The sequence below is a fragment of the Astyanax mexicanus genome, chromosome 7, assembly GCF_023375975.1.
Source record: "Astyanax mexicanus isolate ESR-SI-001 chromosome 7, AstMex3_surface, whole genome shotgun sequence".
Lineage (NCBI taxonomy): Eukaryota > Metazoa > Chordata > Actinopteri > Characiformes > Acestrorhamphidae > Astyanax > Astyanax mexicanus.
In genome coordinates, this window is record NC_064414.1 from 10,811,001 (window position 1) to 10,837,789 (window position 26,789).

The 26,789-nt window shown below is 39.3% G+C and overlaps 2 protein-coding genes across 2 annotated transcripts in view; one reads left to right on the forward strand and one right to left on the reverse strand.

The window, feature by feature from the left end:
* The window catches only part of LOC103036868 (rho guanine nucleotide exchange factor 33), a 33,725-nt gene extending 17,138 nt beyond the window's left edge, over positions 1 to 16,587 (forward strand). The window contains exons 11-15 of the mRNA XM_015605404.3: positions 414 to 559; positions 3,138 to 3,356; positions 4,715 to 5,369; positions 12,880 to 12,968; positions 13,135 to 16,587. Of these exons, the coding sequence (XP_015460890.3) occupies positions 414 to 559; positions 3,138 to 3,356; positions 4,715 to 5,369; positions 12,880 to 12,968; positions 13,135 to 13,234 (1,209 nt within the window). The 3' untranslated portion in view covers positions 13,235 to 16,587. The remainder of the gene's footprint in view (positions 1 to 413; positions 560 to 3,137; positions 3,357 to 4,714; positions 5,370 to 12,879; positions 12,969 to 13,134) is intronic.
* A 2,887-nt stretch (positions 16,588 to 19,474) lies between these two features.
* Positions 19,475 to 26,789, reverse strand: part of sos2 (son of sevenless homolog 2 (Drosophila)) — a 28,593-nt gene continuing 21,278 nt past the window's right edge. The window contains exons 18-23 of the mRNA XM_007247596.4: positions 26,070 to 26,242; positions 25,849 to 25,965; positions 25,054 to 25,315; positions 23,641 to 23,682; positions 22,157 to 22,260; positions 19,475 to 22,003 (exon numbers count right to left, since the gene is read on the reverse strand). Of these exons, the coding sequence (XP_007247658.3) occupies positions 21,419 to 22,003; positions 22,157 to 22,260; positions 23,641 to 23,682; positions 25,054 to 25,315; positions 25,849 to 25,965; positions 26,070 to 26,242 (1,283 nt within the window). The 3' untranslated portion in view covers positions 19,475 to 21,418. The remainder of the gene's footprint in view (positions 22,004 to 22,156; positions 22,261 to 23,640; positions 23,683 to 25,053; positions 25,316 to 25,848; positions 25,966 to 26,069; positions 26,243 to 26,789) is intronic.

Genomic DNA, 26,789 nt, shown 5'->3' on the forward strand with positions numbered 1-26,789 from the left:
TTAGCAGCTAATGGCACCCGACAGCGCTACACTGATAAGCCAGGTGATATTAGCCAGCAGTTCGTCCCACGTTGCTTGTTTTAACACGGTAAATGTGCAGGCTACAGTCAAATATATTCACCTCTGAACGCCGAAAAAGCTAGCCCGATTAGCGGCTAATGCTAATGTTGCTCCAGAAGTGCTAGCCCGTTGTTAGTAGACTCTGTGCTAGAGAACTAAACTGAAACTCCTGTATAATGCTGCACTTCAGCAGAGTGATTTTACTGCTTCTTACAACCTGACTGGTAAAATTCATACATAAGGCGCACTGAATTAAAAAGGCACTGATGATTTTTGGGAAAATGAAAGGATTTTAGGTGCGCCTGATAGTGTAAAAAAAAAGGGTCTACACATTTTCCATCTGTCTGTTCCAGTTTCTGCGAAGCTGCTCTGGTAGCGGACACCCGGATTGGGTTTTGCTGCAGGAGAGTGAACAGGTGCTGCGGAACCTCTGCACACGCTGTCACATAATCCTGGAGAGGGAGGGGCGATGGGTCGAGGGGGTGGGGCCAGTTAACAGGTAAGTTAAGGTGAGGTAGCTTGTGAATAAATACATTGTGTATATACAGGAATATCATGGCTAACATATAAGAAGAGCTGAGGATACGCATTCCATTTATTTTATATATACACAAACAATGGCTTTCAAAAGTATTCATACCCCTTGAACCTTTTCACATTTTGTCACCTTACAACAAACTTACATGTATTTTATTGAGATTTTGAGACTTCTGAAGGCAATTGATTGCACTAGATTTTATTCAGGGGGTTCACAGTAAAGGGAGCTGTATACTTTTGCATGTCACACTTAACAGTTAATTGTTTAATTGTCACACTTTTTAATTGTTTGTTTTAAAAATGTGCTAGTTTATGTTGGTTTGTCACTTAAAATATCAATAAAACACATTTAAGTTTGTGGTTGTGAGGTGACAAAATGTGAAAAAGTTTAAAAGGCATGAACACTTTGTCAAGCCACTGTAAGTAAAGGCCCTTTTACACCAAGTATGATGGACTGCAATGCTATGCAAATGTTTGATTTTTCGTGGTTCCCTGGCCAATCAGTGTGGAAGTCTGTTATTACTGTTTCTAACCAAATTAATACATACTTGAACTAATGAGCCTGAAGGCAGCAGCTGTAGAGACAAGCAAGAGACCATAGTGTAGTAGTAGTGTAGTAGTGTAACCTTCACACAGAATCTTGTCTTATGTTCCCTGTAAACAGGGCTAGCTAATTCATAGCTCTTATAAATGTACATTCTTTCAGTTTATCTGTCTCACTGACTCCATTCTGCTTATTTTTCTGCTCTCTTTAACGAGAAGAGGCTATATTTTGCAGTCTTTTGGGGTTCATGAACAAAATATGATATTTAATGATTATATTTTACATTACATTGCATTGCATTTAGTGGATGCTTTTATCTAAAACAACTTATAAATAATTATCTAAATTAGCATAGAAGTCCAAGGCAAAAACATTTTAGGAGGCCAAAGGGTAACAGTGGGATAGAGACGAAAAGGAAGGGGAGCAGGAAATGAGGTTAGAAGTAGTTAGTTAGTTAGTGGTGTTAGGAGAGTAAGTGCTCTTTGAAGAGCTCAGTCTTTAGGATCTTATTAAAGATAGTGAGAGATTCTCCTGATCTGGTAGTAGAAGGTAGTTAGTTAGTTAGAGGTGTTAGGAGAGTAAGAGCTCTTTGAAGAACTCTGTCTTCAGGAGTTTATTAAAGATAGTGAGAGATTCTCCTGATCTGGTAGTAGAAGGTAGTTAGTTAGAGGTGTTAGGAGAGTAATTGCTCTATGAAGAGCTCTGTCTTCAGGAGTTTATTAAAGATAGTGAGAGATTCTCCTGATCTGGTAGTAGAAGGTAGTTAATTAGAGGTGTTAGGAGAGTAAGTGCTCTTTGAAGAGCTCAGTCTTCAGGAGTTTATTAAAGATGAGAGTGAGAGATTCTCCTGATCTGGTAGTGGAAGGTAGTTTGTTCCACCATTGGGGAACTCTGTGTGAGAACAGTCTGGATTGCGTTGTGTGAATGTTTTGCAAAGCGAGGCGACGTTCACATCCGAACACACAGAAAATCAAACAGTCAACGATTAAAAAATTTAAGCAGCGTCGCAGTTTGAAAGTCATTAATTTACAGTACCAGTCAAAAGTTTAGACAAACCCTCTTATTCAAAGTTTTTATTATTTTTTTGTTATCTATATTTTAAATTAACATATAGTCATCCAGACTATAAAGGAACACATAAAGAATCATTTAGTTACTTAAACAAACCAACATACTCTGTGAAACATTTATGTGCTCTTATCTGGGATGCTGTTAACTTGCACTTTCTGAGGCTGGTAACTCTGATGAACTTATCCTGTACAACAGAGGTAAATCTGCCTCTTCCTTTTCTGGGGTGGTCCTGATGAGAGCCAGTTTCATTCTTACGTTTTTGATGGGCTTTGTGACTGCACTGTTTCGGATTGACAGACCTTAATTTCTTGCCATAATATGGATTAGAACATAATTCAAATAGGGCTATTCACTGTATACCAACTCTACCTTCACAACTTTACAACTGATGCTCTCAGTTAAGAGGCAAGAAATTCAAGTAATTAACTCTTGATGAGTTCAGCACAACTGTTAACTGAAAGCCATTCCAGGTGACTTTACCTCATAAAGCTGACTGAGAAAATCCAGCCAAGATGTGTAAAGCTGTCATCTTAGCAAGAGGCGCTACTTTAAAGAATCTTAAATATAAAATATATTCTGGTTCATTCCTAAATATGTTTTCATCATATTTTGGATAACTTTAGTTTTACTCTTCAATGCAGAACATTTTAAAATAATAAAACAACACTGAATTTAAGGTGTTTTTAGACTTGGTGCACGAACTGCATATTACCTTGTTTTCAACTGTTATTGCTAGAAATTCTATCCTGGGACAATGCTAGAACTGATAGCTGATATCTCAATGTTTAACTGGAATGCAGTCATTTCAGGTCATTCCCAGTTCCCACATCCAAAATCTGAGGTAAATGTAAAGCAGTATTAATCTGTTTATTTGTGTTTAATCTCCTCATGCAGATGGTTTATGTCTCTGTGTGTTTGTTTGAAGCCTCAGTGGAAGATTCCTTGCCAGGAGCCCCAACTGTGGCCGCTCCGCCTTCACCAAGTACCGTGCCAGGCCAAGAGCGGGCACTGCTGACTGTGCCAGCTCCAGATCAGACGCTACCGACTGCTACGCTCCCATCAGTGTGCCCAGCAATGGGCACCAGACAGAGAACTGCCACCTTGCTGTGCCACAGCCATTCCTGCCCCCCACTGGCATTCTGCGGTACTGCAGTTTAGTTTCTAAAATTAATTAATTTCACACCTTTTCTGCTCTCAGTGAGACTGGACGCCTGCAGCGATTAATGTTTTCCATATTGCAGCACTCTAAATTCAAAATCAGCTTAGATAAATGAGGTGAACTCCAGTGCAGTGCTGTTGCTGGAATCCATGCACTGCAAAAATTTAAAAGTGGTGTTTTTTTTTTGTTTTGAGATTAACTCAAATATTTTAAAGTTTCAAAAAACAACAACAGTTGGGCCAAATCAAACTCTTAAGTTCATATAATACATTTTAAATATGTATACAACTTAGTAATTTTTTAAGAATTCCAAACAAAAAATGCGGCAACTTTACAAGTTCTTGGCAAATGTAGCGCTGTCGTGCAGCGTTTACTAGCGCTAACCGCAGCTGCTAACCGTGGCTAGCACTGCTGCTAATATTACAAATTTAAGCTTACTGTAAACAAACAGTTTAGTAACACTTTACTAAACAATTATAATAAACAGTTTTTGGAGAGAAATCTATGAAAATTAACATCCAGCACTCACTTGACTTCAAAAGAAAAAGTTTATTTTTAAAGAATTACAATTTTGTTTGCTTATGCGCCCTCAGCAGCGAGACCTGTTAAACTAGAAGGGAAACATGGCGACACCTTTGTTCCTTACTATTGTCTCTTAAAAAGCGCCTTATAATCTGGTGCACCTTATGTATGAAAATACATGAGAAAATAGATAGTTCAGCTTATAGTCTGTAAAATATGGAAAATAAAAATTTTATCTTGCACTATTAAAAAACTATTTTCTTGCTGTCCCAACTCAAAGTGTATCATGTTTTGGATGTTTGTTAAGGCTTTTTACTCAGTAAACTTGATAAAAACCATTCGATAAAAGCCATTCAAATTTTATATTTACTTATTCAGTGTAAAATATAGGACTGACAAATAAAAGAAGTTGTGTTAATGAAATGTTTTACATTAACTATATTGTTCTAGATGGCCCAACAACATATTTTTTTATTAATTTAAGCTTAACTGTGAACTATTAATGAAAAGTTTTGCTTTTTGTTTTTTTTTGCTTTCATTTTTTAATAGATAGTTAATTCATTGTTTATTCATTATTTATCTAACTGAATGTTAACCCTGTAAGCTTTAACTGAAAACATATGAACTGTTACTTTAAAGAAATATCCTGAACACAATGGATAGTTACTATATTTAATTTAAGCTTTTAGGTGTTTACCTACATTCCCGCCTAGTTAATTGAGGACTCATTAGTGGCTACCTCTAGTGGTTTTCAGTCATTTGTTGTACTGATATAATGTTAGCAGTAAATAATCGTAAATATCTCTCTTCTCTCTCTTTAGTAACTCTCGTGAACGTGTGTGTGATCAGCTGCCCTCTAGCAGTTGGCCGGAGGGCTGCAGCTGGGACTGCAGAGCCGGGGAGTGCCCTCTCATGCCCCTCTTTATGCCCACCGTGCGTCAACCCCAGCAGCTGCTCCTGAACCCATGTGCTCCTTCCATGGTGGGGGACCTCCCAGGTACAGCCGCCCAGAGTCTGAAGTCCCCGTCTAGGCTGGTGGAGCGGTTGTGTGGGTCCCCGGGGCCGGACGGACGCGTGTGCCGCTCTGACCTTTACTCTCTGCCTCAGCGGATTGATGAGGGAGACACGGATGCTGATCTAGGTGATGCTTCTGTGTTCGACTACTCCTCTGTGACTACCTGCAGCCCTGACGACACGCTGGAGCTGAGGGGAGAGAGCCGTGAGGATGAGGATGATGAAGAAGACAGTGAGATTCCTGTTCTCTTGAAGCCGTCTTGCTCTCACTCACACCCCTCTGGTTCCACGCCGAACTCTCAGAGGGAAGGCAGTGTGTGCATGAGGTGGCAGATCCCCCGAGCAGCCCCACTTCCTCCTGAGGTTCCTGTAGGAGGATCGGGAACACTGAGCCGCACAAAAACTCTGCGCAGGGTTCCAACCGGTGCCTTCCGCCCCATCTGGGACGCCCCTTACAGAGAGGTCCGTGCCCAGCTGGCCACCAACATCAATAGACGTTCATTACAAGTTGAATGTTGGTCATGACATCAGATGACAAAAATTTTACGTCAGGATGACGTCTAATACTGTTACGTGCCTGCAGGGTGATGGTACAACAGAGTGCACCTACAGTGGTGGTTGAAAGTTCGTGAACCTCTTAGAATTTTCTAGATTGCTGCATAAATTTGACCTAAAACATCATCAGATCTTCACACAAGTCCTGAAAGTAGATGAGGAGAACCTAGTTAAACGAGACAAAAGTATTATACTTGGTTATTTATTTCTTGAGGAAAATAATTCAATATTACATATTTATGAGTGGCCAAAGTATGTGAACTTTTGCTTTAAGTATGGTGCCCCACCCCATTTCCCCCTTTATAACAGTAACTGGCTTGGAGGAATTTTAACTCTGGGATGTCGGAGGGTTTCTGCTCTCTTCAGATCATTCTACAACATTTCCCATGGATAAAGGTCAGGACTTTCCAAAAAAATTAAATGTTATTCTTTTTTAACCGTCCTGGCCTAGGTGCAGAAAAACAGGTTAAAAATATGACATTTCCACCACCATATTTTACACAATAAGGAATAAGGTTGTTATGCTGGAATGCAGTGTTTTTCTTTCTCCAAACATAATGCTTTCATTTAAACCAAAAAGTGTTTTGGTTCCCAAGTTTTGGTCTCATCCATCCACAAACATTCTTTCAATAGCCTTGTTGCTTGTCTATGTGACCTTTAGCAAACTGCAAGATTAGCAGCAATGTTCTCTTTAGAGAACAGTGACTCTCCTTGCAACCCTGCCATGCACACCATTGTTGTTCAGTGTTCTCTTGATGGTGGATGGATACATAATTAACATTAGCCAATGTGAGAGAGGCCTTCTGTTGCTTTGAACTTACTCTGGGGTCCTTTTAAAGCTCACCAAATATTACACACCTTGCTCTTGGAGTGTTCTTTCTTGGTTTACACCCCTAGGAAGGGTATCAACGGTCAAGAATTTGTTTGACTGTGGAATTGATGGAATTCAAACTTTTTAGAGTTGGTTTAATAACCTTTTCCAGCTTGATGAGTATCAATAACTCAATTTCTGAGGTTCTCAGAAATCTCCTTTGTTCGTGCCATAATGCAGTTCCACAAACGTGTGTTGTGAAGAGCGGACTTTGATAGATCCCTGTTCTTTAAATAATACAGGGTGCCCACTCAAAACATCTGAAGATAATTTCACCTTCAAATTAATTGTGCATCCTAAGGTTTGTCTAATTTGTTTAACTGAGTTCTCTTAATCTACTTTTAAGACTTGTGTGAAGATCTGATTAATTTTTAGAACATATTTATGCAGAAATGTAGAAAAGGGGTTCACAAACTTTAAAGCACCTCTGTACACTCATCATCAGAAAGATAGTTGCACTCAGAAGGAAGCATTTGATTGAAGTGCTATATAGATGGAAGATAAAGGTTACTAGGAGCAGTAATCAGTGGTGGACATGTAATTTAGTTGGGAGTCTCCACCAAGACAAAAGCGTGACTCGTGACTGAAGATGACCTCCCGTATTTACGAACTATAAGGCGCATCTGAAATCCTTATATGGAAGGTATAAGTAAGTTAGCGGTGTTAACCGCGGCTGGGTAGCACTGCTAACCAGGTAGCGCCAGCCAGCCCTGGTTAGCAGCGTTAGTCAGCCCCAGTTAGCAGCATAGCCAGCTGCGGTTAGTAGCTCTAGCCAGCCCCAATTAGCTGTGCTAGTCAGCCCTGGTTAGCAGCTCTAACCAGTCCCGGGTAAGAGCGATTCCCAGTCCTAGTTAGCAGCCAGGGCTGGCTATGATGTTAACTGTGGCTGGCTATGCTGCTAACCAGGGCTGGCTATGATGCTAACCGCAGCTGGCTAGCGCTGCTAACCGGGGCTGGCTAGCACTGCTAAACGGGGCTGACTAACGCTGCTAACCAGGGCTGGCTAGCACTGTTAACCACAGCTGGCAATGTTGCATCTAGCGCTCACCCTTGGAATTCTAAGCTTACTGTAAATAAACAGAAGCGCTTTACTAACCCAAATAAACAGTTTTCAGGAGAGAATTAACATCCAGCGCTCCTTTCACTTAAAACAAAATGTTTTTTTAAGAATTACAGTTTTGTTTACTTAGGTGCTTCTCCCCAGCTTTCCCATTAGAAGTGAAACATGGTGACACCCTTTCTCACTTCGATGTAGGCGCCCTTACTAGTAGTGTTGCTTAATGCATGTTATAATCCGTTGCGCATTTTGAATGAAAATAGACCAGAAAATAGACGTTCATTAATAGTGCGCCTTATAATATGGTGCGCCTTATAGTCCAAAAAAACTACTTCCGTATGTGTAGCTTAGCTGATATCATCAATTTCTGGGTGCACCTATTGTTCTGATGACTAGTGTACAGGGTGTGTGTTAGTGTATAAGGTGTGTGTTAGTGTATAAGGTGTGTGTTAGTGTACAGGGTGTGTGTTAGTGTATAAGGTGTGTGTTAGTGTATAAGGTGTGTGTTAGTGTATAAGGTGTGTGTTAGTGTATAGGGTGTGTGTTAGTGTATAAGGTGTGTGTTAGTGTATAGGGTGTGTGTTAGTGTACAGGGTGTGTGTTAGTGTATAAGGTGTGTGTTAGTGTATAAGGTGTGTGTTCGTATATAGGGTGTGTGTTAGTGTATAAGGTGTGTGTTAGTGTATAGGGTGTGTGTTAGTGTATAGGGTGTGTGTTAGTGTATAGGGTGTGTGTTAGTGTATAAGGTGTGTGTTAGTGTATAAGGTGTGTGTTAGTGTATAGGGTGTGTGTTAGTGTATAGGGTGTGTGTTAGTGTATAAGGTGTGTGTTAGTGTATAAGGTGTGTGTTAGTGTATAAGGTGTGTGTTAGTGTATAGGGTGTGTGTTAGTGTATAAGGTGTGTGTTAGTGTATAGGGTGTGTGTTAGTGTATAGGGTGTGTGTTAGTGTATAGGGTGTGTGTTAGTGTATAAGGTGTGTGTTAGTGTATAGGGTGTGTGTTAGTGTATAAGGTGTGTGTTAGTGTATAAGGTGTGTGTTAGTGTATAGGGTGTGTGTTAGTGTATAGGGTGTGTGTTAGTGTATAGGGTGTGTGTTAGTGTATAAGGTGTGTGTTAGTGTATAAGGTGTGTGTTAGTGTATAAGGTGTGTGTTAGTGTATAAGGTGTGTGTTAGTGTATAGGGTGTGTGTTAGTGTATAAGGTGTGTGTTAGTGTATAAGGTGTGTGTTAGTGTATAGGGTGTGTGTTAGTGTATAAGGTGTGTGTTAGTGTATAAGGTGTGTGTTAGTGTATAGGGTGTGTGTTAGTGTATAAGGTGTGTGTTAGTGTATAGGGTGTGTGTTAGTGTATAAGGTGTGTGTTAGTGTATAGGGTGTGTGTTAGTGTATAAGGTGTGTGTTAGTGTATAGGGTGTGTGTTAGTGTATAAGGTGTGTGTTAGTGTATAAGGTGTGTGTTAGTGTATACGGTGTGTGTTAGTGTATAAGGTGTGTGTTAGTGTATAGGGTGTGTGTTAGTGTATAGGGTGTGTGTTAGTGTATAAGGTGTGTGTTAGTGTATAGGGTGTGTGTTAGTGTATAAGGTGTGTGTTAGTGTATAAGGTGTGTGTTAGTGTATAGGGTGTGTGTTAGTGTATAAGGTGTGTGTTAGTGTATAAGGTGTGTGTTAGTGTATAGGGTGTGTGTTAGTGTATAAGGTGTGTGTTAGTGTATAAGGTGTGTGTTAGTGTATAAGGTGTGTGTTAGTGTATAGGGTGTGTGTTAGTGTATAAGGTGTGTGTTAGTGTATAGGGTGTGTGTTAGTGTATAAGGTGTGTGTTAGTGTATAGGGTGTGTGTTAGTGTATAAGGTGTGTGTTAGTGTATAGGGTGTGTGTTAGTGTATAAGGTGTGTGTTAGTGTATAGGGTGTGTGTTAGTGTACAGGGTGTGTGTTAGTGTATAAGGTGTGTGTTAGTGTATAAGGTGTGTGTTCGTATATAGGGTGTGTGTTAGTGTATAAGGTGTGTGTTAGTGTATAGGGTGTGTGTTAGTGTATAAGGTGTGTGTTAGTGTATAGGGTGTGTGTTAGTGTATAGGGTGTGTGTTAGTGTATAAGGTGTGTGTTAGTGTATAAGGTGTGTGTTAGTGTATAAGGTGTGTGTTAGTGTATAGGGTGTGTGTTAGTGTATAGGGTGTGTGTTAGTGTATAGGGTGTGTGTTAGTGTATAAGGTGTGTGTTAGTGTATAGGGTGTGTGTTAGTGTATAAGGTGTGTGTTAGTGTATAGGGTGTGTGTTAGTGTATAAGGTGTGTGTTAGTGTATAGGGTGTGTGTTAGTGTATAAGGTGTGTGTTAGTGTATAAGGTGTGTGTTAGTGTATAGGGTGTGTGTTAGTGTATAGGGTGTGTGTTAGTGTATAGGGTGTGTGTTAGTGTATAAGGTGTGTGTTAGTGTATAAGGTGTGTGTTAGTGTATAAGGTGTGTGTTAGTGTATAGGGTGTGTGTTAGTGTATAAGGTGTGTGTTAGTGTATAGGGTGTGTGTTAGTGTATAAGGTGTGTGTTAGTGTATAAGGTGTGTGTTAGTGTATAGGGTGTGTGTTAGTGTATAAGGTGTGTGTTAGTGTATAGGGTGTGTGTTAGTGTATAAGGTGTGTGTTAGTGTATAAGGTGTGTGTTAGTGTATAGGGTGTGTGTTAGTGTATAAGGTGTGTGTTAGTGTATAAGGTGTGTGTTAGTGTATAGGGTGTGTGTTAGTGTATAGGGTGTGTGTTAGTGTACAGGGTGTGTGTTAGTGTATAAGGTGTGTGTTAGTGTATAAGGTGTGTGTTAGTGTATAAGGTGTGTGTTAGTGTATACGGTGTGTGTTAGTGTATAAGGTGTGTGTTAGTGTATAGGGTGTGTGTTAGTGTATAAGGTGTGTGTTAGTGTATAAGGTGTGTGTTAGTGTATAGGGTGTGTGTTAGTGTACAGGGTGTGTGTTAGTGTATAAGGTGTGTGTTAGTGTATAAGGTGTGTGTTAGTGTATACGGTGTGTGTTAGTGTATAAGGTGTGTGTTAGTGTATACGGTGTGTGTTAGTGTATAAGGTGTGTGTTAGTGTATAGGGTGTGTGTTAGTGTATAAGGTGTGTGTTAGTGTATAGGGTGTGTGTTAGTGTATAAGGTGTGTGTTAGTGTATAAGGTGTGTGTTAGTGTATAGGGTGTGTGTTAGTGTATAGGGTGTGTGTTAGTGTATAGGGTGTGTGTTAGTGTATAAGGTGTGTGTTAGTGTATAAGGTGTGTGTTAGTGTATAAGGTGTGTGTTAGTGTATAGGGTGTGTGTTAGTGTATAAGGTGTGTGTTAGTGTATAGGGTGTGTGTTAGTGTATAAGGTGTGTGTTAGTGTATAAGGTGTGTGTTAGTGTATAGGGTGTGTGTTAGTGTATAAGGTGTGTGTTAGTGTATAGGGTGTGTGTTAGTGTATAAGGTGTGTGTTAGTGTATAAGGTGTGTGTTAGTGTATAGGGTGTGTGTTAGTGTATAAGGTGTGTGTTAGTGTATAAGGTGTGTGTTAGTGTATAGGGTGTGTGTTAGTGTATAGGGTGTGTGTTAGTGTACAGGGTGTGTGTTAGTGTATAAGGTGTGTGTTAGTGTATAAGGTGTGTGTTAGTGTATAAGGTGTGTGTTAGTGTATACGGTGTGTGTTAGTGTATAAGGTGTGTGTTAGTGTATAGGGTGTGTGTTAGTGTATAAGGTGTGTGTTAGTGTATAAGGTGTGTGTTAGTGTATAGGGTGTGTGTTAGTGTACAGGGTGTGTGTTAGTGTATAAGGTGTGTGTTAGTGTATAAGGTGTGTGTTAGTGTATACGGTGTGTGTTAGTGTATAAGGTGTGTGTTAGTGTATACGGTGTGTGTTAGTGTATAAGGTGTGTGTTAGTGTATAGGGTGTGTGTTAGTGTATAAGGTGTGTGTTAGTGTATAGGGTGTGTGTTAGTGTATAAGGTGTGTGTTAGTGTATAAGGTGTGTGTTAGTGTATAGGGTGTGTGTTAGTGTATAGGGTGTGTGTTAGTGTATAGGGTGTGTGTTAGTGTATAAGGTGTGTGTTAGTGTATAGGGTGTGTGTTAGTGTATAAGGTGTGTGTTAGTGTATAAGGTGTGTGTTAGTGTATAGGGTGTGTGTTAGTGTATAAGGTGTGTGTTAGTGTATAAGGTGTGTGTTAGTGTATAGGGTGTGTGTTAGTGTATAAGGTGTGTGTTAGTGTATAGGGTGTGTTTTAGTGTATAAGGTGTGTGTTAGTGTATAGGGTGTGTGTTAGTGTATAGGGTGTGTGTTAGTGTATAAGGTGTGTGTTAGTGTATAGGGTGTGTGTTAGTGTATAAGGTGTGTGTTAGTGTATAAGGTGTGTGTTAGTGTATAAGGTGTGTGTTAGTGTATAGGGTGTGTGTTAGTGTATAAGGTGTGTGTTAGGGTATAGGGTGTGTGTTAGTGTATAAGGTGTGTGTTAGTGTATAGGGTGTGTGTTAGTGTATAAGGTGTGTGTTAGTGTATAGGGTGTGTGTTAGTGTATAAGGTGTGTGTTAGTGTATAGGGTGTGTGTTAGTGTATAGGGTGTGTGTTAGTGTATAAGGTGTGTGTTAGTGTATAGGGTGTGTGTTAGTGTATAAGGTGTGTGTTAGTGTATAGGGTGTGTGTTAGTGTATAAGGTGTGTGTTAGTGTATAGGGTGTGTGTTAGTGTATAGGGTGTGTGTTAGTGTATAGGGTGTGTGTTAGTGTATAAGGTGTGTGTTAGTGTATAGGGTGTGTGTTAGTGTATAGGGTGTGTGTTAGTGTATAGGGTGTGTGTTAGTGTATAAGGTGTGTGTTAGGGTATAGGGTGTGTGTTAGTGTATAAGGTGTGTGTTAGTGTATAGGGTGTGTGTTAGTGTATAGGGTGTGTGTTAGTGTATAGGGTGTGTGTTAGTGTATAGGGTGTGTGTTAGTGTATAGGGTGTGTGTTAGTGTATAAGGTGTGTGTTAGTGTATAAGGTTTGTGTTAGTGTATAGGGTGTGTGTTAGTGTATAGGGTGTGTGTTAGTGTATAAGGTGTGTGTTAGTGTATAGGGTGTGTGTTAGTGTATAGGGTGTGTGTTAGTGTATAAGGTGTGTGTTAGTGTATAGGGTGTGTGTTAGTGTATAAGGTGTGTGTTAGTGTATAAGGTGTGTGTTAGTGTATAAGGTGTGTGTTAGTGTATAAGGTGTGTGTTAGTGTATAGGGTGTGTGTTAGTGTATAAGGTGTGTGTTAGTGTATAAGGTGTGTGTTAGTGTATAAGGTGTGTGTTAGTGTATAGGGTGTGTGTTAGTGTATAAGGTGTGTGTTAGTGTATAAGGTGTGTGTTAGTGTATAAGGTGTGTGTTAGTGTATAGGGTGTGTGTTAGTGTATAGGGTGTGTGTTAGTGTATAGGGTGTGTGTTAGTGTATAGGGTGTGTGTTAGTGTATAGGGTGTGTGTGGGATAGAAGGACTGCCTTTTAAAGTGCTTGTGTTTCTGCAGGGAGATGCAGCTCCTGCTAAGGAGAGCACGGTGTCGTTCAGCACAACTAATCAAATTATAAATCCACAACGGCAAACAAAACCTTCCAGGTAAGTGACACGAGAACAAACACATCAAATCGATCATCAAAGATTCAGTTAATCAGGTAACACATTGTTTCACAACAGACTTACAGCACCTGTCATCTCTGTGAACCCCCAAAAACTTTATTAATTTAAGAATCGCTGCAGTACCATCATTCTGCATGTGTTTCAGGTCATTGTACAGAAGTGTGTGTAGCAGCAGTCCAGTTGGAGCTGCAGATGGCATCTGGAACGAGAGTGAGGACAGTGAAGGCCCCTGCAGCAACGTCTGATCAGCTGAGGCACACACAGCTCCTGATCCAATCAAGATCAGGATAAGTTCCTACCTGCTACTATCAACTGTTTCCATCATCTCAGTCAGCTTCATCAGGACACTTACCTGCCTTATAATAAAACCATCACCTCTTCAGGAACACCGTGCCCTGCAGACGAGAGACGCTGCTCTGGACTGCAGCTTTCACCTGCCAAATCCTGCTCCTGAAGATCCACCAACCTGGAGAGATCCTACTCACCTGGCTCTGATGATGAGACAGCGCTGAAGCCCTTTATTACCTGAATCAGGTGTGTTAGTTTGGGGGTGAAGATAAACTTGGCTGATTTCCAGGACCTACAGCAACTGTTCAAATCAACACCAGCAAAATAAACATCACCACATATTAGAGGTGGTGATTTTGTAAAAAGGAAAAGATTAAATGATATAGTTATATATAGGGATGGGACAATAATGGCTATTTTCCAGTTTTCCAGTGCTGGTAATATTCTGATACTTTTGAAATTTGTTCCTTTATTCTTTAATGTATGCTTAACTGTAATATAGTTTCTATTGCTTACCAACTCTGTAACTAATGCAACAGCTCCCTTTTGGGTACAAAATCTTGTAGAAATTATGACTTCTTCTCTTTTACTCTCAGTCATTTATAGTCAGTTTAATATAACTGGATGCAAACAGCAGGGAGCTTAACAGCTTCTCTAACCTGGCCTGAGGACCACTGCTCTACAGGACTGACTGGCATCAAACACCAGACAAGGTACTAAGCCAACACCCAAAGTTCACGCTTCTTGTTTATGTGCTAATCAAGAGTCTACTCAATACTTTACCCCCTTTTTGGTTTTACATGCATTTTATTTGCATGTAATCAATTTGCATCATCTGATTACTGCAGAGTCCAATCAATGTGTTTAAACTAGGGTAATTAGATAATTAAATTTAACTTCAGAGTTTAGATGTCAGGCAATAATCAGATTTTTCCTTTTGCAACCAACTAATAAACTCCTAGAATAAGATGCAACATAAACACTACGTGAAGTCCAAATTTCAAGCTGCATTTATTTTCTCTAAAAATAATTTTGTCTCTTTTTCTCCTTAATTTGAAAGGCAAATTAACCCACTCACTCCTTAGTCCCCCCCTAATGAACACTAGCATGTACCTTTTCTGATATATCTGATATAGCATCAGTGTGCAGCTTTAATACATCAGCTAACAGACACCTGTGCTGACCGATATTACACTAGGAGCGCACTAGAAGAGCCAATTGTGCTGTCTCTTGGACTCCGGCTGCTGATGCTAAGCAGCATGATCCGGGAAGCAAACAGTGATACTCGGATCCTAGTGACAGCATCTCAGTCCGCTGGACCATTTGGAGCCCTATTACAGCTTTTTTTTAACACGTAATTCTAAAAGTATGATCTATAAACTAGCTTTGAACCATGCAGCTTGATTCAGGGCGTGTCACTGTCATTGCTATTGTGACAAAAAGTATGCCTTTCACAGCTTGAAGCGCACAAAAGGCATGTACTAATTCTCTGAGTTAATCATGGGTGTCTTTTTGGCGTAACGTGAAATAAACCAATCAGCTTGTCGTTTGCCATTCCCTTTAAGAGCCAGGTGCACTCTGACTTTGGCGCATTGCTATTTTAAAGGCACAGCTACCTAGGTGTTTCCAATGCTTCTCAGCAGAGGAAACTGACCAGCTTGACCATTCTTTTTATTGTTGATGTAAAAGTTTCCATAGCTGCAAACAGACACATGCTATGGGTTTGTGCACTGCTGCATGTCCATGTGTGTATGACAAGCGAGGAGTACATGTTAGGCACACACCTGTATTGACAATTCACTGCCAAGATAGCAAAGAACGTCTGTCTGTTGACGTCTGTCTAGGTTGTTTTCAGTCAGAAGTGCACCTGTGTTTTCTGTTGCCAAGATACCAATACACCACAAATTGACCTGAACACACCTCATTTCAAGACCACCACACCCATTGACATAGATATTCACAAGCACTGTTGGTGTTCAAATGGTGCAGGTGTAAGACGTGAAAATAGAAAATTGGTTGGTTGTAAGATAGCAGTGAACATCACAACATGATTTCCTGATGCTCCATCACTCTGGAACAGTGAATCTGCACTACTGAGTTCTTGTGTTGTTTTTCTAACATCATTCAAGTCTTTTAAAGATGTTTCCCTACTGACCTTTAGTTGTTTCAGCATCTCCTTAGATGTTTTCTCTACTTCATGTATGACAATAATTTGACCCTTGTGAAACAGATGAACATCTTTTCCACAACCACAGGATGTGTCTTTCTATGTGGTTGTTTAAAAAATGAAAGCTACTCACTGCATCAGTTAGAGTTAAATTACTTAATCATCCATGCAGTAATCATCCAATAATAGGCTTTTACCTATTTGCTTAGTTAAATTCATGAGGTAACCTTTTTTGCCAGGCAGTGTATTTTAAATATCTTAAAACTCCAGCCCAATTATTTATAGGTGACAGTCACACATGCCAGACTTTATTCATAGGAGATTCTAGGCTGGACAAATATATCTTAAAGAGTAACTTGACTCTATTTACTGTACCTGCTCTAAAATTATTCAATATGAAATATAAAAAAAATATATTTAAAAAATAATATTTTAATTTAGATATTTGACCATATTTTGATCAAAAGTGTACTTAGTAAAGTCCAAATAAAATAAAATAGTCCAAACATGGATGTTCTTTAGTATTGTTTTGTATACATCTTTTCATTACAATACAATCTTGCCTGTGGACTCAGTGGTGATGGCTCACTGGGGATGCTAATTGTTTTCGGAAGTTGAATTAATCTTTTTCCTAAACTGTACGTTTTCACAAAGCTGTAACAAACATATAATTCTCCTCTTACTAAAGACAAACCCCTGAAAAACAACCCCACGCCATTATCCCTCCTCCACCAAATTTTACAGCAGGCACATTCCAGTCAGGCAGCTCTCCTGGGCTAAGCTGCACCAGTTTTGCATTTACAGCCATGTGCTCACAATAAAGAATGAGCTGCTCGTTGAATTTATCTGATTAAATTGAATTTGGTATTCAGTAATGGATCTGGGCTCTTTTGGGTTAAAAATACAAGTGCGGACTTTGGGGCAGGCCATGCTTGTACTTAACAAAAGTGAGGGACCTCGTGCATGTTGACATGATGACCTCGGGCACAATCCTTATTATATTTTACACAAGAGCTCCTCAGAATATTGTTAGCAAGAATTAAATAAAACACAATAATGAGATCTTTATTGTTCTGTACAAAATAAGACTGGCTGCTTTATTAAGAGACAACATAAGACTCACCTAATAAAGCCTCACACTCATCTCTCTCTCTCTGTCTCTCTCTCTCGCACACACACACACACACACACACACAAAGGGGCTGGGCACTAGGATAAACAGAAGCATATCAGCCTCACAGGTGGGAGTGGCTGGGATGTGAGTATGTATGCAGACAGGATGTGACTTCATTAGTGGCCCCTTTGGGCCCAGTAAGGCCGGTTGTTTGCTGTGGACAGTGTCTCGAGTGACAGTGACGTTTGGTTTTGCTTCTTTACAGGTTTGGTTGCTTTGAAACGATGCCAAAAAAGGGGACTCCAGTGAGATGGATTATTCTCACTTTTGCCATCATTTTATACATGAATAAGAGGCTGTTTCAGTTGGTTGTGTCCCAAATGCCAGGCTGTGGCCCATAAACCCCTGCACTGGATTGATGAAGAAGCATTAAAGAGAACAAAGCATGCAGGCTAGTGCATTAGGCAACAAATGTGCAAGAGAAATACGCTAGAGACGCAGGGAAGACACACAGATACATACATATATAACTATGAATGAATGCAGTCAGCTACTTTAAGTTGCACCCATTGCTGACAGAGATGTGCACATGAACTTGTCTTATCCCTATAATGAAGTACTGCCAATAGAATAGGACTCTCTAAAACAGATAGACCTGAACCTACTGGCAGCATGTCTAATGCCAGGTGTGGGCTAGAGGAGTATAGAGCCCCCAGCATTAAACTCTCTTGAGTTTTCTGGAATTATGGAGCTCCATCTAACACTGTTTTGCAACCCTATCAGCTCTAAGCAGCGTAGCAGAGTTTTTGTGAATCAGAAGATGAACTTTAAGGGTTGTGGGGCAATGTGTCACAGAATCACACTATTATTATAATATCTTATTGTAAGATGACCTGTGATTCCCAACTCTAAAATACACTGCAAATCAAACAGTTCAAGTATGGCCAAGAGCTGGCCTGGCCTAATTTGAATACTCAAGTATTCATTCATTACATTATAATTTCTTGGCAAAATTGACTTTTTGCCTAAATCATTTCCTTATGATGCTACACGGCCACCTTTAGTAAAATTGCCTTCAACCTCAGTTGATCAGATCATTTGATTCTATGCAAGAGCGTGACTTTAGAGAGCTCATTTATTATTCTTAATCAAAATAAAATGTAATTTGGACAATTTATATAGCTTTCCAAAACTAGACTTCTTCATTAAACTAATCTCCACCATTCAGGGCTCTCCCCAATCGGTATGTGATGAGGTTTTTATTCTAATAAAAGGTTTACTTCTTATTAATAAAGACTACATGCTATAAATACTGCTTAGTTCTTTAGTCTTATTATTCAGGGATTTTTGAGTCTACGCTAGCTAGAAATGCTCTACAATTATATAACTGTTCAATTGTGAACAGTTTTCTTTCTTTTCAAACAGTATTTTACCTTTTTTTTGCATTAGGATTAAAGTTTCTGGTTGGTTCTGCTGCTCGAATGTATAGCAAACTATTACCTTAAACTATTGCTCATTTAAAACATTTTAAACAACTCTAATATGTTTTTTTGTGTTAAAAAATAATTGAAAAAAAAAAGGCAAACATATTAATAAGGTGTCAATCTGTTTCTCATGACTTATAAGTTCAGTCTTTTTAAAGTTTATAAAAAAATAAAATAAAGCAATTACAGTTAATTTAACGCACTACTAAAGCTAAAAGGCTTTAAGTCTCAAGAAGTCCCTAGTGTGGAGCTCTTTAACCGACGATAAGAATCTTAGACAGGAAATGTTACAATGTTTCAAAGCTGATTTCAGATAAATGTTAATATATCACATTAGGAAATTCAAACAGGGATATGATGCATAAATACAGTTTTCAAAAAGTCATTTTCGAGAAAGAGTTGTTCCAAAAGCTCTTAAATGGTATTTGGGGCAGCCATAAAGACTATCACTGGTTATCACTGACTATAACTGGTTTAAACCTAGGCAGAATGGCTTAATGATCAACATGGTCTACTTCATTACACTAAAACTAAAAGAGAAAAAAGTCATCACACAAAAATGAATGACATGCACTAAATTTGGATAGCAATATGCTCAAGAGATGTCAAACTTAATAATTTTTTTTACCAGAAATTCCTGCAGTAGCTACAAAAGAACAGATTTGTGGGCGAAGCATGGATAGGCATCGTTTTTTTTTTGTACTGTAATGCAACATTATCATGCAGGAAAGCAGAGTGAACAGGCGAGGGATTTGGGACACAGCTGGACTGTAGCAACAGTGATTAATGAAGGTGGTTAGAGGCCATGGGTTCTTTAACAGTACTGCCCTAAAGTGCAAAAAAGGCCCCCGAAAAGATAATTATTTATTAATTCACAAGTATACGCTGCATGCCAGCATTAAGCCCATCACCATTCTTCTGTACACTGATCAGCCATAACATTGAACTTCCTAAAATGATGTAGGTTCTCCTTGTGCCACACAATGGCTTATTGACCTGTTGAGGCATGAAAACCTTAAGGCTCCTCTGAAAGTGTCTTGTGGTATCTTGGTACCAAGCTGTTAGCAGCAGATCCTTTAAGTTTTGTAAGCTGTGAAGTGGAATGTGCATGAGCTTTTAGTGTGTATGATCCAAGGTTATACTTTTGCTAGGTACTGACCACTCCAAGATTTTTATATTCTTACATTTCTTAACACATCGCCTACGAGAACTGCCTGCCTTATATATTCACCCTGGAACCCAGATCATGACGTTGTTTTTAAATATTATGGCTGATTTGTGTATATATACATATATATGCATGTGTGTGTGTATAAAGACAGTAAGGGGCTGAGGCATTGAGGGATTGGCAGTGAGTCATTAAAACGTAGCTACTGTCTTCTTCTCTGGTTCTGGGGTCACGATAATGCTGAGCAAGGCCAGTAAAGGATCGTTCAAGAATAGAAACACTTTATACAGAAAACTCAGTTAGTCAACACACATTCATACACACACACACGCAAATACACACGCAGCTGTAGTGTACAACTTTGTTCTAAGCATGAAGGCAAATGATTCGTTAGACTCAATTTAAGCCTTTTGGTTTGTTCAGTAACAGTGTGAGTGAAATTAAAGGCACGTCTGAGATTGGGGCTGAAAATCATTATCATCATCAACAGTCTATAAAATCCTCCTCCATTTCCATTTTGGACACTGACAATCGCAGTGAATCGCAAAAAGAATCCACTGGTTCCTGGTGTAGTAGGTCAGCACGGTGGGAAATGTAGTGTTTTGACAGCAGAACCCACCATTCTTGCGGTATATGGGAGTTTAAGACATCATCTTGGCTTTTAAATGGCTTTAAATAAAAATAAAAACAGTTCAGCCTCTGACGATTCAGAGTCAACAAGATTAATTCACCTGAACGTCACAGTCTCAGGTCGTAGGTCATGGCTGTTTTAAGCAAAAAGGCAGCTGAAGAGAGGCGTGCTGTGGTTGCCATGGCGTTGTCCTATAGTGTACAATCTAAATTACAAAGGGTCAATCACCTTTCTTTCTGTATGCAGTGAGAGTTCAACTTTGGCCATGGTGCTTTGCTGTGTGGAGTTGGAGCACGTATAAAGGCCTCGAGAAGCAGCAGCACAAGAGAGTGTGAGAGCGTGTGAGTGTGTTTGAGTTCAACAAGAAAAAGTTAGGCAAAAATCTAATTTGCACAGCCAAGACATGTTTGCTGTCTTTAGTTTGCCTCTGAAACTGTTTGGAAATGGAAGCATGAAAACTTACATCACATTTAGAACAGGGGCCAATTCCATTTCTCTTTTGTACCCCTACTCCTTATTTTTCCAAGTATAACCCTTCTTCACCTTTGAACAGAGCTACGAAGGGGTAAGGGTAAAATCCTACTCCTAAGAATTTGGACAAGCCTTCAAGCACCTGACACCGATGTAGTGGAGGGGTAATGTTCTGCAATTGTATGGCATCATATTTCTTCAGAAAGGGGGCAGGTGGTGCAGCAATTAAATATTGTTGTCCATTCCTTAATTCTTCTGATGGGGAGCAGAAATAACCTTTCATTTTCTTTTATTTTTCTGTTTCACCTTAAATGCTGCAGCATTTGTTGCACCATTTTAGGTCAAACAAAAAAGTCAGCAAGCAAGCTACAGAGACAAAGTAATTGTTTATGCTTGTTATAAAGGAAATGGTCACAAAACATTGAAACTATACATTAAACTATGGTAATATAGGTCATTGATTTAGGAAAATACTTTCCTAAACTAACAAAATACAAAACACCAAGTGGTGAAATGGGATTGGGCCAAAATGTGTCAGATTGTTAAATTCTCTATACATCTTGGAATTGTGGTTCAATTCATCACCACTGTGAACAATTTGGACTGGACACCACTCACTCTGAATGAGTTTGTTGACAGAGAATTCTGAAAAACTGTTATTCCCTTTTGAAAATGTGGCAAGTGAAAACAACTTAGCTAAACTAGCCTTTTAGCTCCAATATAAAACTAGAGACAGAACTATAGACGCTAAAAATGTCTTGAATGATTCTCATTAGGAGTAATCAGGACAACTGGGGTTCATTTTTTAAGATCCACATGTGGGAGGAACATCCAGTGAGTGAGGCCTGCTGTGGGTGCAGCTCCATGCGTATAGGCTGTAACTCTGGTGTGCTGACTTCGGCAGCCTTATCATGTTTTGTATGTTATTATAAAAATCTGTTTGGTGTGAACAGTGTTTAAAGTAAAAAAAAAACAACAACAAAAAAAAAAACAACAACGTGGTTTTAGATTGACGTTCCACTCTGCATATATTTACATAAACACACACAGTCGCACACACACACACACACCAACACAAGCATTGATGAACAACATGCTGTCAGCTCTCACTGGCTGCTGTCTGTGTTATCCACCAGAGAAAGTGTGTGTATTGAAGGCTGGGAAAGTGTGTGTATGGGTGGCTGGGAGAGTGTGTGTGTAGGGTGAGAAAGCTCTCTTTTGTAAGTTTTTGGAGGCAGTTTGGGGAGCGCTGAGGTGGAGTTGTGTCGAGGAGGTACGGGAGGCGCTGTGGTGGGCAGAGGCAGGTGGCATAGGCTGGTCTGACTGGAGCTGAGCGGGCATGAGCGACGTGGCACGCGAGGTGAGGGAGTGCCAGGAGGGGGCACTAAGCGGGGAGAGGGTGTGCCAGGTGGAGTGCAGGGTGAGCTGGGCGAGCTGCTAAAGTCCCACTGAATCCGCCCAACTGGAGACACAGCAGAGTTGATGGGGTAGTTGATGAAGCTCTCCGGAGGGCGCTGTGGCAGTGGGGGCAGTGAATCCGGGATAGGGTCGCGGGGCGGTGGAGGTGGGGGGCTCGGTAAGGGACCGTCTGCCGGGCCGTTAAAAGCAGGGACCCGTGGCTGCAAGCGGGGAAGGGGAGGAGGTAACCGTGGAGGGATGGCAGGAGGACTGTCCTCAGACCTGGAGCTCAACTGAACACACACACACAGGAATTCCATTAATGTAACAATCAGAACAGGTTTGGTTTAAATTTAAACTACAAAGTATGAATCTTTAGAAAACTTAGTTCAAATGTCTATATACGTGTGTGTGTGTGTGTGTGCGTGCGTGCGTGTGTTAACTACCTTGGTATCTGAGAATGTGTCTTTTCTGCGAGGAGGCAATGGTGGAGGTCTAAGAGGCTCATCACCCAACTGATGGAGACTGCCACAGGACACAGAGTGGAATTCTGAAATGAGAAAAATATTGTCTCAAAAAACAAGCTCTTCCCCTTAGAAACTACCAATTTCAAACTCAGTCCCCAGTTTATTAGTAGATGTTATGAAAAATGTCTAGTGCTGCACTTTGTACTATAGTTTTTTATTTTATTTTTTTATCCTATCAATAGGAATGCCCCTAGGATAATGAAGTCTAGCACACAACTCCTACAATATACAGTGATGCTTGACAGTTTGCTTGAAAGTGAACCTTTTATTTTTTTTTATAATTCTGCATATATATGACAAACCATTATCAGGTTTTCACAAAATAAAATATAAAATATAAAGAGAATCCAGTTAAACAAATAAGAAAAACTATTATGCTTGATCATTTATATATATTGTGGAAAAGGATCCAATATTACATGTTTGTGAATCTAGGATTAGCAGTTAGTCTGAATTTAAAATTAGAGGCAGATGTTTTCATTCAATCAGGTGTGAGTGGGCACCTGGTTTATTTAAAGAACAGGAATCTATCAAAGTCTGCTCTTCACAATACACATTTGTGGAAGTGCATCATGGCACAAACAAAGGAGATTTCTGAGAATCTCAGAAAAAGAGTTGTTGATGCTCATCAGGCTGGAAAAGGTTACAAAACTAACTCTGAAGGGTATGGACTCAAATTGTGTACAAATGGAGGAAATTCAAAACCCCTATTACCCAGAAGGGGTCGAAAAACAAATATCACTCCAAGAGCAAGGTGTGCAATAGTCAGTGAGATCACAAAGGACCCCAGGGTAACTTCTAAGCAACTGGAGGCCTTTAACATTGGCTAATGTCAATGTTCTTGAGTCCTCCATCAGAAGAACCCTGAACAACAAATAGTGTGCATGGCAGGGTTGCAAGGTGAAAGCCACTGTTCTCCAAAAAAAAAAAGCAGTTTAGAAGTTTGCTAAAGATTAAATGGACAAGCCATAAGGGTTCACAAACTTCCAAGCACCAACGTATGCAGCAAGAAAAGCTTTACCGAGAAGCTAACGCACACAGAGCACAGCACAGCAACCTGACTACATCACATTAGCTAACAGACGTATGCTTAAAAGCATAATCCATCAATCCACCCAGAGCGAGCACACAGAGTTATCCTCTCTCGGCTGCAGAATTCAAACAGGCGATCCTTGAATCTTAGTGACAGCTCCTGGATCACTCAGGGTACCCAAACTATACCACATTCTAATGTTATAGAGAAAAGCACTATCCATGTTTTGTCCTCTGGATTGTTACTAATGTATTTGATTTTATTGTTCCTGAGATAAACCTTTACTGGCCAGATTGGAGAGAAGTATTTCAATGCAAGGAACTGTGCAGAAAAACCAACAAAATCAAATGCAAACACAAAAAAGACTTACTTGAAGGTGGCAGAATAACAGGTGCAAATATGCTGTTGTTACCTGCACAGAGAAAACAAACACATATGGTTAAAGAGTTGTTGTTTGTTGTTATGTTTTTTTGTAGCTCTACACAATTCTGTGTGCAATAATGAATTAAGTTTTGGGATTAATGAATATACATTCAGTTTATATTTGGAAACTGGACAAAATACATCCAAGTAAATACTGACTTTTAAAATTACAATCATGAACAAATGATGTGAATAATTCAATTTTGAAATGGCACGCTTTAGGGGTGTCACGATTCTCTAAATCCTCCATTCGATTTTAGGGTCACAATTCGATTTGATTCTCGATTTTCTTTTTTCTTTTTTTTTTTTACAGCAGAGAGGCCTATGCCAGTTTTAGATTAGTCTATGGTCAGTTATTGGTATGATTCATCAAATTTACAATATCTTATTTCAAAAGGTGGGCTTGATATAAGTGATGCAAAGTGATACAAGTGATCTGTAATACACCACATTAGGCACTAATGGTCAAATTTAAATAATTTAATTAAGATATATATGTAATGCCATCTAGTGTTTTTTTTGGTAGCAGCAGTGTGCACTATTAAAACAGCAATGTGCAACATAAAATAAATAATAAAAAATAAAGGAACAGTCATGTACAAAATAATAGAACAATTAGAGCGTTAACAAACTGAACTGAAAAAGATGCTCCTTAAGGTACCAAAACTATTAACATATTTGAGGCTGGACAAAACAACTGTTATTGTTATATTTTCAAGTTTTTCTTTAAGAAGATGAGAATGTTCACATTCTCTGAAGAAAGGGCTGCTCTTCGTCCGTGGCATCGGCTACAGTGTGCTGCGCCATTTGCGTAGCATGCTGCGCCATTTGGGTAGTGTGCTGCGCCATTTGCGTAGCGTGCGCGTGTGCTTGCGTAGCTTAGCGGGAGGGAACGTCGTTCATCTTTTTGACTTCGATCCTCGAGACCATGATGTAATTTCGTGACACCCCTAGCACGCTTGGATTTTCACATCATTAAACTAAAATCTGATTTCTGTGGTTTGTAACTCCCGCAGGTACCAGACTTTGTTATTGCTAATGGTCAAATTTTCTAGCTCTGCTCTGTTTTGAATAGATAAGATTTAGCTTATAGATCCACTATTGGAATATAAAATGTGTATTATGATTATCTGCATCTATATATTAGCACACAGGTTTTTGGCAGCATATCTTCAGATTTCTAGGTTATTTACTCAAGATTATAGATGTTACTGGTTAGTTTCATGGTAGATGCCACTTATGTAAATGTACTGAAAAACATTTGTTGCACAACACTGCACTGTTTAAACCTGTTCCACAAAGACGCATAAACAACTGTGGCAATGTAAAACAATATAACATGCTCCAACGTAGGCCTTACCATAGGTGCTGCTGGGGTCGTGCTCCATAAAGACAGAGGAAAGGTCTGAGCTAGCGCTTTGTGGAGGTGTGGGTGTATTTGGTGATGTGGGCAGTGAGGTGGTGCTCTCTGCCTCAGTCTCTGCGATGCTCCTGAATGTTATTTTATGCGGTGGTTCTCGCTCTAATGGTACCGGGTGAACCCGCGCTGTCCCACCACTGCTGGATGCTTGCCGCACAGGACGTACCCCAGGGGACTTTAGACTGTACGTCGTCTTCCTGGGCTATTGGGGCAATAAAGAGCACATACTCATAAATTAAAATACAGTTAAGATCTGTAGTAGGGATTATTTTTTATAGTTTTAAACGGAACAGCTGATTTTAACATTTAGTTTATCTTTATCTTTAGGCATCATTTAAATTGTTAAAGTGTTATTCTTATATATTAACCATTGAATTTAGAGATAACTATTCTTTATTGCTATCCGTGTTAATTTCATTGATGAAAACTATAATTAAAAAATCCATTGACGACTAAAGTTAAAGACTAAAACAGATAACTGATTAAATGTGACTAAAACTATAATAGACTTTAGTCAAAAGAATAAGACTAAAACTAAATCAAAATCACCTGTCAAAATTAACACTGATTGCTATATAATGTATTCTTTTCTATGTAATTTAAATACTGGTTTGACTACACTCACATATTTTAACCATTTGTGTATGTTTTCTGGACAAATTATCTGTGGAATTTTAAATACATTTAAAAATTGCCATTTTATAAAAATGTCATAAAAAAGTTTGCAGTACTCACAAATCGTGGAGGCTGTTTGCAGTTCCGTGGCTCAATTTCCAGAGATTTGTTAAACAGATACTCAGGAAACTCTTTTTCACTCATAATGCCCATGGGATTCAGATTCTCAAAGAACCTCTGCAAATAAAAAAAGCACAAAAATACAGAAATTCATGAAAAGTGGGATAAAAGAAGGAAATATAATAGAGAAAATGAAAGAAAAAATATGAAAAGAGACCCACTCTAATGTCGTGTTCCACTCGGAGGCAGTACGGCTGGTTCTGGTACTGCTGAATCTCCCCAGTAATTTCAGCCACTTTACGCCTCTTGCTAAAGTTGATCAGCTCTTTGCCATGACGCTTCAGAAAGTCTGGGTTTCCCTCTTCTGTCTTTAGAATGTTTGTCAGGTAGATACCTGTATGAGTACACACACACACACACACACCAGTAGCTTAGTCATATATTTGATAAGACTATTAACAGAATCATAACAGATTTACTTATCCATTTAATTTCTCTTGAGATTTGATGAACTTTTATAGGCATTCTTGATATTCATTTTATCTGAATTCTACAGCTTTCATTTTAAATTTCTAATGTATAAAATTATATAATTTTTCAAATTGTTTAAATATATACAAAAATAAATTAGTATATTTCTGCATGTTATAATAGTGTAGCAGGTAACACAATTGCTCTTCCTGTGGCAGACGTGGCTTTGGTTGTTTGGCTAGTTAAGCAAACCACTCTACGCCAATAATACTGCGTGGAATAGAATAGAGCAGTAGAATCCCTCCCCATCAGCAGGCCATGCGTCACTCCCCATCAGCAGGCCATGCAGACAGACATGTAAAGTAGTTAATTTCATAAAAACAAAATGAAACAAATGTACTTAATGACAGAGAGCCACAGATAACAACAAAATAAAAGGAGCAGATCATTGTTGTCCAATAAAAAACAAG